This window comes from Carcharodon carcharias, chromosome 8 (assembly GCF_017639515.1).
Source record: "Carcharodon carcharias isolate sCarCar2 chromosome 8, sCarCar2.pri, whole genome shotgun sequence".
NCBI classification, from domain to species: domain Eukaryota; kingdom Metazoa; phylum Chordata; class Chondrichthyes; order Lamniformes; family Lamnidae; genus Carcharodon; species Carcharodon carcharias.
In genome coordinates this window covers 16,462,504-16,474,804 of record NC_054474.1, presented here as the reverse complement: position 1 = coordinate 16,474,804, position 12,301 = coordinate 16,462,504, and the positions used below count along the sequence as shown (strand labels likewise).

Here is a 12,301-nt window from a genome sequence, read left to right as displayed (position 1 = left end):
TGTTCAGCTTTGAATAAAGCCTCAGGATCATTTACATGTAGAAGAACCAGTGGAGCAGATTGGTGGGTTCTCGGCTTAATATCTCATCCAAAAGGTGGCACCTCCATTGTGTAGTGTGAAGCTCCCTCCATACAGCTCCACCAACAGTGCAGCACTCCCTCTGTACAGTCACTCTGATAGTGCAGCATTCCCTCAGTACCACTCCTCTGACAGTGCAGTGCTCCCTCAGTACTGCCCCTCTGCCTGTGCAGCACCTTATCACAGGCTGATAATTGGCAAGTAACATTCACGCCACACAAGTGCCAGGCAATGACCATCTCCAACAAGAGAGAATCCAACCATCTCCTCTTGATATTCAATGGCATTACCATTGCTGAATCTCCCACTATCAACATCCTGGGGGTTACCATTGACCAGAAACTGAAATGGACTAGCTATATAAACACTGGCTACAAGAGCAGGTCAGAGGCTGGGAATTCTGCAGAGAGTAACTCACCTCCTGGCTCCCCAAAGTCTGTCCACCACCTATAAGGCACAAGTCAAGAGTGTGTTGGAATACACTTTACCATCCAGGACAAAGCAGCCCACTTGATTGGCACCCCATCCACCACCTTCAACATCCACTACCTCCACCGACGTATAGTGGCTGCAGTGTCTACCAGCTACAAGATGCACTGTAACAATTCACCAAGGCTCCTTCAATAACACCTTCCAAACCTGTGACCTCAACCACTTAGAAGGACAAGGGCAGCAGGGGTATTGGAACACCACCACCTGCAAGTTCCCCTCCAAATCACTGACCATCCTGACTTGAAACTATATCACTGTTCCTTCCCTGTCACTGGGTTAAAATCCTGGATTCCCTTAACAGCACTGTAGGTCTACCTGCATCACACGACTGCAGCGATTCAAGAAGGCAGCTCACCAGCACCTTCTCCAGGGCAGTTAGGGATGGGCAATAAATGCTGCCCTAGCCAGCAAAGCCCACATCCCATGAAAGAATTTTTAAAAACTTTCTCAGTACAGCTCCTCTGACAATGCAGCACTCCCTCAATACTGTCCTTCCGGCAGTGCAGCACTCCCTCAGTATTGTCCCGTTGACAGTGTAGTTATCCCTCAGTATTGCACTCAGAGTACTGAGAGGGAAGTGTGCAATCAACTGAGCCAATCTGACACTAATCTAGATACAAAAGTTCTGTGTTAAACTGATCCTGAGCCAAGTAGTGACCTGATGGAATGATCGGCGGGATTTTCTGCAACTGCCCACCACTGCCATGGTCTTCCAGTCCCACCGCAAGTCCAAGGATTTCTGGCTGGGGCACCGCCTCGCCCGAGGCAGGTCCTGCCCACGATGGGGCCGTAAAATCCCGGCCATTGCGTCTGATACTGGTAACAATGCTTAAGGTAGGGTGACAAGGCCTTGGAGAGAGCGCAGGGGAGAGTTGCGTGAATGGTGCCAGCGATGAGGGGTTTCAGTTGTGTGGAGAGACTGGAGAAGCTGGAATTGTTCTCCTTAGAGCAGAGAAGGTTAAGAAGAGATTTAATAGAAGCGTTCGAAATCAAGGAGAGCATTGATAGAATAGTTACGGAGACAGCGTATCTATTGGCAGAGGTGTGGCGTTGGGCAGGGTGTCGATAACTAGAGGATACAAGTTTAAAGTAATTGGTAAAAGAAAGTTTGCTGCCAGTTATTATGATGTGGAATGCACTGCCTGGAAGGGTGATGGAAGCAATTTCAATAGTAAGTTTCAAAAAGAGAACTGGAGGTAAATAATTGAAAAGGAATAGTTGTAGGGCTTTTGGAAAAAGCACAGGACTAATTGGATGGCTCCCTTCAAAGAGCTGTCTCAGGCAAGATGGGTCGAATGGCCTCCTTTTCTGCTGTTATATAAATATACTGAGACGGATATTCAGTACCCAAAGGTTAAATGGTGTTGTGTCCCTGTTATTTAGAGGGTTAATGAACTGGCATGCCGTTGTGGCTCATTGCACAGGAGTATCCCAGCTCTTTCCTTGATCTATGCTGAGTTATCTGATCCCAGCTAGAATGGCTTGCCACAATTCGTCTGATTATTCCCAGGCTGGAGAAAGATTCAATCAGCCAGGGTCCCTGCCCTTGATCACTGTCCAGTGACTCCTGTTGAAATGTGAAATAGGATAGATGTTGTGATGCCTCTCACATTTGAATAGGAGGAGCTGGAAAGTAGAGGAGAGAGGGAGGAGGAGGAGGACAGAGGAATAGTGGATGGCAGAAGGGAAAGATCGAGTGCTGTGACTTTGTAGGTTTTTATTATCTTACAGTTATGAGAGTTCTCTCTCATTGTTGCGACTGAAGGAAACAGAGAATGGTGCATATACGTTCTTTGCATCCAATGGAGAAGCAAATTCATCGCTGACCTTCCATTTATTAGTATATCGTAAGTAACATCTCACTAAACCCTCTGATCCTGATTGAGAGAGTGGAGTGTTTTTCAGGCTCCAGTGGTCTGTCTCCACGTGGATTCTTCATCAGCCTCTTCCTGAACCCTCAAACCTGTCCCTCTTACTCCACCTCAATCCCCTCCCTCTTCCTGAAGACTCAATCCTCTCCCTCTAAGCCTCTTCACTTACCAATCCTTTGATCTCTCCATACTATCTTTCAGAACCTTTCCCAGTAACCAGGTTTTCCCAGGGGCCCCAGCTCTACCCAGCTTCTTCCAAACTCATCCAGTCTTGAGATTTCTCAAGCTGTGCAGCATTTTCCCTTTCTCAAACCCCTTCCTCCCACAACCTGAGGCTTTCACATAATAGCACGGGAACAGGCCACACAGCCCAAGCCAACGTTAATGCTTCACATGAGCCTTCCCCTACCCTTCTGCACCTCATGTGGTGGTTATCTAGCTTCCCTTTAAATCCATCTATCCTATTGGCCACAATGATTCCTTGTGACAGCAAGTTCCACATTCCTGCCACTCTCTGGGCCTCTGGGTCAAGAGGTTTCTCCCGAATTTATTAGTGAGCATCTTATCTTTGGGACCCCGAGTTTTGGTCTCCAGTACATTGGCACCAACAAACCCTTTCATAAACCTCCTTCACCCTCAGTCTTCCCTGAAATCTGTCATTTGGCCTATCTGGCTCATGCTGCACATAAGCCCCCTCCTGCCTACTTTACCTCACCCTGTGCACCAACCCTTCTATTCTTTTTCCTTCCCTCCCCACCCCAATGTTTATCCAGCTTCTCCCAATTTCAGCTTAACCAACGTATCCTCAATTCTTCTCATTGTCTTTTTAATCCAACCGGCTGCTACGGTGGGATTTGAACCCACATACCCAGAACGTTAGCCTGGGTGATCTGGAAAACTAGGCCAGTGACATTGCCATTCCACCACCATCTCCCCAACATGAGCAACTCAATATGAGGGAGTGATCTCTCTGCATCAGGTGCAAGTTCTCATCATTTTGGCTTTGCTCACATGTTTTTACGTGTCTTTTCTTTCCTTTTTCACTTTAAGCCTCAGTTACTGCTTGGAGTTTGTTTTTTTAGTATGAATGAACATTTTTTTTCTTTTTCTCCACCCAGAAAAGCCAATAGTGACCATCAGAAAGGATGATGTATTCCGCTGCCATGCCAGTGGGTATCCTGCTCCGGACATTCAATGGTACCAGTGCCCAGCTCACAGAGACAGGTAGGTGGCAAGTTCCAGGAGCAGCTGCCGGCTGACGCACTGACGGGACAAAAAGGGCACATCCCTAGAAATGGACCAGTGTCATGTGCATTTTTGCAGACGCAAGAAATGGACATCTAGGTCACCAATCAGGCGGGAGGTTTGAGTGCCCGCATTCCATGCCAGGGTTGTGCCGCCCACCCCATATTGGTAAAGGCCCCAGCTCCCAGCACACGTGCCTGAAGCGGGTGTTAAGACTGTCCCCACTTGCAATGACCCCTTCCCCAAATCGGGCTAACCCCGAACCCCTGCTGCATTTTGGAAAACCTAGTCTAAATGCAGCCTAGATAAAAATGAAAGAAGAAAGAAACATTTGCATTTGTATAGCATCCTTCATGACCTCTGAGTGTCCCAAAGTGCACCACAGCCCATGAGGTAATTTTGAAGTGCAGTCAACATTGTGATACAGCAAATGTAGCCAATTTGCACACAAGGTCCCACAAACAGCAATGTGATTTGGGTCACATAATCTGTTTTTAGTGATGTTGGTCCAAGGGTAAATATTGGCTCAGGACCCTGGGGATCTGCCACAGGACCTGTTACATCCAAGGTTTAAGAAAGGTATAAAGTCTCCTCTAAAAGACAGCACCAGGAAGTGCAGCATTGTCAGAGGAGCAGTTCTGAGGGAGTGCTGCACTGTTGGCTAGGGCAATACTGAGGGAGTGCTGCACTTTTGGAACAGCAGTTCTGAGGGAGTGCAGAACTGTCAGCGGGGCAGTTCTGAGGGAGCGCTGCACTGTCAGAGGGGTAGTACTGAGGGACTGCTGCACACTCAGAAGAGGCATGACTGAGGGAGTGCTGCACTATCAGAAAGGCAGTACTGAGGGACTGCTACAACGTCGGAGGGGCAGCAGTAAGGGAGAGCTGTACTATCGGAGAGGCAGTACTGATGGAGCACCTGTGTTGTCGGAGGGGCAGTACTGATGGACTGCTGCTCTGTCAAAGGGTCAGCACTGATGGAGCACGACACTGTCACAGGGCATTGAAACTAAGCCCTTTCAGATGGTTGTGTCTCGTAACAATTGAGGAAGAGCAAGGAAGTCCTCCCTGAGCTCCTGATCCTATGTGTAGTCCTCAGTCAACATGGTTCAATAAAATAATCTCATCGCTATCACATTGCTTTTTTTGGGATTTTGCTGTACAAAAATTGGCTGCCATTTTTCCTACCTCACAGCAGTGTCTACACTTTGTAAGTACTTCAATCATTGTAAAGTGCTTTGGGGCATCCTGCAGTTGTGAAAGACTCTGTACAAATGCAAATTCTTATCAATGTTTGTTTTGTGATTTATGATCTGGATCTAGACTGACTGGGAGAGTCTTTCTTGCAACTCACTCAGGTTGTCACCTCTGTCATGTGTTCACCGTTTATTGTATATTTTACATGTTTGATTTACCTCAGAGCAACGTAGAGATGATACTAGTTTCTAAGTGTGCAATAGGTTTATTTACAAGTGTTTTTTTAAAAAAATATCTTTGCAAAATGTCTGTACCCTGCTAGGTCTTCCTGTTTACTTCAGCTGAGTCAACACCCGGGCTTAACCAATCTAGCACACTGAGCATAGATCTCCTCCAGACTCACATAATCAAACCAGAACAATTGAACCATTGAACACTACATATTCCTGGCAGTTTCATCAATTGACCTCACACCTTGCATTGCCCTGCCCCCAACCCACACTCTCCACAGCATTGATATTTTAAAAACATTTGTAAATAAACCTGATAAATTAAAATGCTGAAAGAAATTGAGAAAAACACACTTTTTTTTAATGTGCCTCTGATTTTCCCCAAGTTTTTTGCTCTAATTAGTGTCCTGGAGATTAATCTTCAATTCACCAAGACTCCAGGAGAGTCCTGGAGGGTAGTGACCCCTACAGGTAGCAGACAACCCAATGTAAACATTCAAAATCTTCTTCCAACATAGGTGTGTGGAAAATGGAACCATCGACCCCAACTACCTGATCCCCCAGCCGCACTCATCCATTCTTCCCGAGAGACTGTATGGAAGGAAGGAGGTGGAGAGTGTGATGTTGGTACGGGAGGTGAAGATCGGCTCCCGGTTGGAATGTTACGCTTCCAATAAAGCTGGAGAAAGTTCCTATGCCATCACAATCCCAGGTGAGTGTCCATTTCCATGAGGCAGTGTCACCCTTTGATGGATAGATTGCTTTCTAAATGGCCCTTTGGTAATACAGAACTTGAGTATTGCTGGAAAAGAGACACGCTGTCGAAGCTTTTCATCTTGCACTCATCAGGACAGATGCAAGAATGCCAAATTTCAAAGGGAGCAACAATCTATACTGCATGAGAAAAGGATGCTGATTGGTCGGCAAGTTGACTCTGATTAGTTGAGGCATTGCCATGGAGAATGCATCAGGGAACTATGTGCCGTGCTTTTGTTTAATTCAAAAAAGGTGCAATGCCTGGGCATGTTCCTTTTGCCTGCAAGAGTAGACTTCCCAACCAATCAGCACCCTTTCCTCGTGCAGTATAAATTGTTGCTTCCTTTGGAATTTAGCATTCTTGCATTTGGCCTGATGAGTGCAAGACAAAATGCTTTGACAGCATATTTCATTTTCAGCAATATTTTCTAAATGGTGAGAAGCTCGGAGCTGTGGATGAGCAGAGACACATAGGGATCTAATTACACAGCTCACTAAAAACTTGCAGAGTCACAAAAAATAATTGGCGAGACTATGGAATGTTGGCCTTTATTTCCAGAGGGCCGGACTATAAAGGGATAGAAGTTATGATAGTTATACAGAGCTGCGTTATATCCCATCTGGACTAATTGTGTTCAGTTCTGGGTATCACATCTTAGGAAGGATATATTGGCCCTGTGCGTGCAGTACAGATTCACCAGAATGCTACGTGGGCTTAAAGGGTTTATTTGTGAAACTAGGCTTGCATTCCAATGAGTCTAGGTTAAGAGGTGATAACTGAAGTGCTTAAGATGACCAAAATAGTTGCTGGTTACTATCTAATTTATTTCCTCTGGTACCACTCTAGTAAATCTCCTTTACACCCTCTCCAAGGCCTTGGCATCCTTCCTAAAATGTGGTGCCCTACAATTACAATTCTCCAGCTGAGGCCGAACCATTGTACTCAATGCCTCTATTTCTAGTGTCAAGGATCCTTTATGCCTGTTTTAACAGATTTATGTTCTGTGTTTCCACAGGTCACCCTGTCACAAATGCCTTGTTCACCCCCTTACTCTCAGGCTCAGTGGCCATAGCAGTTCTACTGCTCTTCCTCCTTGTTCTGCTGCTCTACAAGTACAAACAGGTCAGACCCACATCCCTTATTCTTCATTTCCACTGGCAAAATACTCCTGTGATCCTCCAACTCTTCTTGATCATCAAAACTCTTGTGATCCTAGAGACCCACTTACGAGGTCCGCTGGAAGATTATCGAGGCAGTCAATGGGAACGACTATATCTTCATTGATCCCACCCAGCTTCCGTACAATGAGAAATGGGAGTTCCCCAGGGAGAAGCTCCGCTTGGGTAAGGATAGGATCTCCTCCAAGTGCTTTTCATCAACAATCGTATATGTGGTTTTTTTTTTGGTTTCCACTTCTCCTGTCACCAAGTACCACAATTGAAACACTGTGTACAGTTCTCATCTCCAGAGCTCAGTCAGACCACACAAAGCACTGGACACAGTTCTCATTTCCATATGCTTGGTTAGGCCACACTTGGAGCACTGTGTACAGTTATGGTCTCTATTTTACAAAAGAGATATGAAGATACTCAAGAAGGTACAAAAAAATTGTACAAGCTTGTTACCAGAACTGAGAGACACCACCTATCAGAAAAGACCAAACAGACTGGGGCTCTTTTTTCTAGAAAAGAGAAGACTAAGGGGTGTTCTAATAGAGGTCTTTAAAATTAAGAAAAGGTTCGATAGAGTCAACGTTGAGTAGATGTTTATACTTATGTGGAAGACCAGAACTAGGAAGCACTGATTTTAGACAGTCACTAATAAATCCAACAGGGAAAAGAACTTCTTCACCCAGAGTGGTGCAAATATGGAACAGGATACCATAGGGAGATGTTGAGGTAAATAGTATAGATACATTTAAGAGGCATCTGAATAATCACATGAAGGAGAAGGGAACCGAAGGATATGTTTATGGGGGTGAGATGAAGAGGAGTAGGATGAGGCTCAGGTAGAGCACACAGAGCAGCGTGGGCCCTGATGAGATGAATGGCCAGTTTCTGCGCGGGAATTTTTGTAAAGGGTGCGGGTTCAGTGGGGGCCAGGCAGTCTCCAAAGTGTCTATCCTTCGCCTGTACATGCAGGCAGAGAGTGTCTTTTTGGGGGGGTTGGAGTGCAGTGGTGGTGCTAGAGCAAGAAGGATTAAAAGGACAAGGGCAGTAGATGCATGGGAACAGCACCACCTGCAAATTCCCCTCCAAGCCATTCGTCATCCTGACTTGGAATATATCACCGTTCCATCACTGTCGCTGGGTCAAAATCTTCGAACTCCCTCTCTAACAGCACTGTGGGTGTACCTACACCATAATGGATTCCAACGGTTCAAGAAGGCGCCACCACCACCTTCTCAAGGGCAACTAGGGGATGGGCAATAAATTCTGGTCTATCCAGCGATGCCCCACATCTCATGAACAGATAAATGAAAAAAAGGGGAGAGATGTGAATCTCATGATGGGCATGTTTGGTGAAGGAGGGTCAGTGCAGCTGGTCATTGTCCATCTCCTTGCGGCGTGAGACTGCGGGTGGGGGGGTGGTGCCACTAGAGTCTGGTGTTAAAATTGCATTCGGTAACATCTAGCCCAATTTTAACTCTGTGTGAGTGAATGGGTTTTGAGTGAGTTAAAATCTTGCCATCATCTTTAAGCAACTAAGGACCCCAACGGCAAGGGGTCAGTTCTCTTGGCATCTGTAATTTAAAATTGCAGTTGGAGAGACAGGGGCGGAGGTGAGTGGGTAAGTTTCCCAAACTCCATTTTAACTGCCCACCTGTCATTCCCAATTTCCACCAGTCAGGTGGAAGCCTACATTCCCCCATGACAGCACAAAAAATTTGCACTTGGTGTAGTAAAATGCCCCAAAGTGTTTCATAGGAGTTTTATCAAACAAAATTTGACACCGAGCCATGTAAGACAGATGATCAAAACCTTGGTCAAAGAGGTAGGTTTTAAGGAGCATCTTAAGGGGAAAGGGGGAGATGGAGAGGCGGAGAGGGTTAAAAAGGGAATTCCAGAACTCAGGGCCCAGGCAGCTGAAGTATGTGACCAAAGCAAAATACTGCAGATGCTGGAAATCTGAAATAAAAAACTGAAAATGCTGTAAAAACTCAGGCCAGGCAGGATCTGTGGAGAGAGAAACAGAGTTAATGTTTCGAGTCTCCAGAGTTGAAGAAGAGTCATATTGGACTCGAAATGTTAACTCTTTTCCTCTCTCCACAGATCCTGCCAGGCCTGCTGAGATACTCCAGCATTTCCTGTTTTTATTACTGAAGTATGTGACCCTGGGTATCACCCTGAACCCTCTTGATATAATACTGTCCAAACTACACCCCTGGAACTAACTATCTGAAACCTTTTCTTTCAGGCAAGACGCTCGGAGCCGGGGCATTTGGGAAGGTTGTCGAGGCCACTGCCTACGGACTGGGCAAAGAGGACTCAGCTACCAAGGTGGCAGTGAAGATGCTGAAACGTAAGAGGTTTGACTGACCCCTGTCTGACCCACAATTCACTTCCATCACTGAGGGTCATGACCTTCCTTCCACTAACAATGGGGAGGGGGTTCGTGATCCTCTCTCCACATCCATCGCTGGGGGTCATGACCCTCTCTGTAGTAATACTGATGTGGGGAAAATGATTGAAATTAAACCCTGTTTACAATCACCTGAGAAAACCCTACAATATCCTAATTCTGTAGAAAACCATTGAACCTCACTGAGATATGTAAGACACAGACAGTTTGCAATTTTGTTCAATTTCAGAAACTTGTCCAGCTGAATTTTGGCCGGATCTTGGAATGGCTGTACTCCACTTTCCCCCAGGGTTCATTTAATAAAGACGCCTCCTTCACCCTCTCGATAAAGGCAAAACGCTGCAGATGCCGGAAATCTGAAACGGAAACAGAAAATGCTGGAAAAGCCCAGCAGGTCTAACAGCTTCTGTGGAGAGAGAAGCAGAGTTAATGTCTCGCTCCTGGCGGTGCCAGCTGGGACTGCAGAGCTGCCTGCCAATCAGATTGGCCAACAGCTCGTTTCAGAGCTCTGAAGAAGAGTCATACGCACTTGAGACCTGCTGAGTTTTTCCGGCATTTTGTGTTTTTGTTCCTTTGCCCCTCCCCTACCCCCCCCAACCTCCCCCCCCCCCCCCCCCCACTGCTCTCAGTTGTCCGCGTGACCCAGAAGCCCAGGCCCTGCAGTGTTGCCAATAATCTGCCAATGGGCCAGGAACATCTCGCAGGAAAGCTGAAAAATGAGCCCCAGTAATTTGGAGTACGTGAAAAACTTCCATTACCGTTGAATCATACTGTGTCACTCACGTCTGTCACACATTCCATTACACTGAAACGTGGTCATGGTTATTACGTTGGGAAATATAGCAGCCATATCATAATCTAGAAAGAGTGATCATGCCAATGACCAGTTCATGTTAAGCATTGAGCATTGGAGGGAATCACATCTGAACCCAACCTAGTCCTCATCTGTACACCCACTGTGATCAGGACTGGAAACCTATCTTGGCATGTAGGTATCACTGGCATTATTGCCCATCCCTAGTTGCCCGGAGGAGAGGGTGGTACAACTCACTGCTGGACCACTGCAGAGGGCGACTAAAGGCAGAATTTAATGAGTGGCAGGATTTCCCATCCCAACCTCACACAGGCTCCCACTGCCTTCTCCAAAGAGAGTTAATTGGCCAGAACAGGGACTTCTGTACCCATCTGGGGAGGAAGTCCCACCTCCAAAAGCTGTCAGCCAATCTGATTGGCAGTCAGCTCTCTGATCCCAGTAGCACCACCTGGAGCGATGGTCACTGCTGGAACTGCATCCAGTCCTGGATATTAAGGGGGTCGGGGGCGAGGGGTGGGGGGGGTGGGTGTGTGTGTGCTGGTGGGAGCTCTCAGCAGGGTCAGGCCAGGTCCCAGAGGTGACCAGGGAATGGGGGTGGGGGTGAAAATGGGGTGCAAGGCCAGGAGGGGGTTAGGACACCCAGGATGGGGGCATTGTGGGGCAGATCTTGATGGAGAGGGCCCCCAATCACAAAAGGAGGCCTGTGAAGGAGGCACCCCCACCTTCCTGTCAGACCCAAGCAGGCTAACCTGCTAGGGATTCCCCTCCACCCTCAATCTCCTTCTATCAGCTGCAAAATTGTGGTGGCCATTAATAATCCCAGGATAGGCTACCCTAGGCTCCTCCCGCCACTCATAAAATGTGTCAAGGTCGGGGGCAGGCCGGTAGTTGGATAAAAAGTCACCCACAGAATGTTACAGACCCTCCCCCCAACTAAATGCAAACCCCCCCAGTGGGGAACAATAAAATTCTGTCCATTTATAGACCAGACTGGGCAAGGAAAGGCAGTTTCCCTTTCCTAAAAGACTTCAATAAACCAGTTTCCAGCGGCAGGAAGCTAGAAGACACTGGTTTAATGCAATTGGCAAAATACCCAGAAGGGAAATGAGAAAAATTTCTTTTTTGCACAGCGAGTAATTATAAGCTTGACTGCACTATCTGAAAGCATTGTGGAAACAGATCCAATACTAACTTTGAAAAGGGAATTGGATAAATACTTGAAATTTGCAGGGTTACAGAGAAAGAGCAGAGCGAGTAGGGTCATTTGGATCACTCTGTCAATGAGCCAGTACAGACATAATGGGCCAACTGGCCTCCATCTGTGCTGTAAGATTCTATGGAGTTGGCCTTTTACAGTGTGGAACCTTCACGATCTCTCTTACTGATGTCGCCCTTCTGGTCTGCATGACTCAGTGTCTCGCCTGTTTGGCTCATCCACCAGGAAATCGCCTTGGCCTGTTCTTGTGGAGTGAGTTGGGCAGGGTCAGTCTGGACAATAGATGTAACGACACTCCATCTTAAACAGGGAAAGGAAAAACTGACAGCAACAAGCAGAATCTCGGGGTCACAAACTCCACACAGCCAGTGTGAGGGGCACCACTGACATTGGCTGTGAGATTCTAGCTTCATGTTATCTGTTTCTCTTCCCGTCCCCAACTACACCTGCCTGAGAGAGGGAGTTAGAGTTGGGTGATGGGGTTGGGTGGTGGGGGGGAGACATGCGTGGTGGGGTGGAATCTAGTGGGACATACATTTAAGGCCAAACATTCTTGCAGCACTGGAGCCCCAACTCCAACCAATCTAATGGAGGGTCTGAGCTGCCAATCTCTCCCACCCCCGTGTTTTCTCAAAATCAACCGTCCAAGGTGGGCGCAAGACACCATGGCAATTTGTTGACTCTCTCATTTTTGGCTTTCAGCCAGTGCCCATTCCACTGAGAAAGAGGCCTTGATGTCAGAGCTGAAGATCCTGAGTCACCTCGGGCAGCACACGCATGTTGTCAACCTTCTGGGAGCTTGCACACTCGGAGGTGAGAGAT

The 12,301-nt window shown here is 47.0% G+C and overlaps 1 protein-coding gene across 1 annotated transcript in view; it reads left to right on the top strand.

The window, feature by feature from the left end:
* LOC121280765 (mast/stem cell growth factor receptor Kit-like) overlaps window positions 1-12,301 on the top strand; it is a 50,215-nt gene that overhangs the window by 26,286 nt on the left and 11,628 nt on the right. Inside the window, exons 5-11 of the mRNA XM_041192933.1 lie at window positions 2,302-2,417; window positions 3,560-3,665; window positions 5,629-5,822; window positions 6,883-6,989; window positions 7,084-7,210; window positions 9,285-9,389; window positions 12,182-12,292. Coding sequence (XP_041048867.1) covers window positions 2,302-2,417; window positions 3,560-3,665; window positions 5,629-5,822; window positions 6,883-6,989; window positions 7,084-7,210; window positions 9,285-9,389; window positions 12,182-12,292 — 866 coding nt within the window. The remainder of the gene's footprint in view (window positions 1-2,301; window positions 2,418-3,559; window positions 3,666-5,628; window positions 5,823-6,882; window positions 6,990-7,083; window positions 7,211-9,284; window positions 9,390-12,181; window positions 12,293-12,301) is intronic.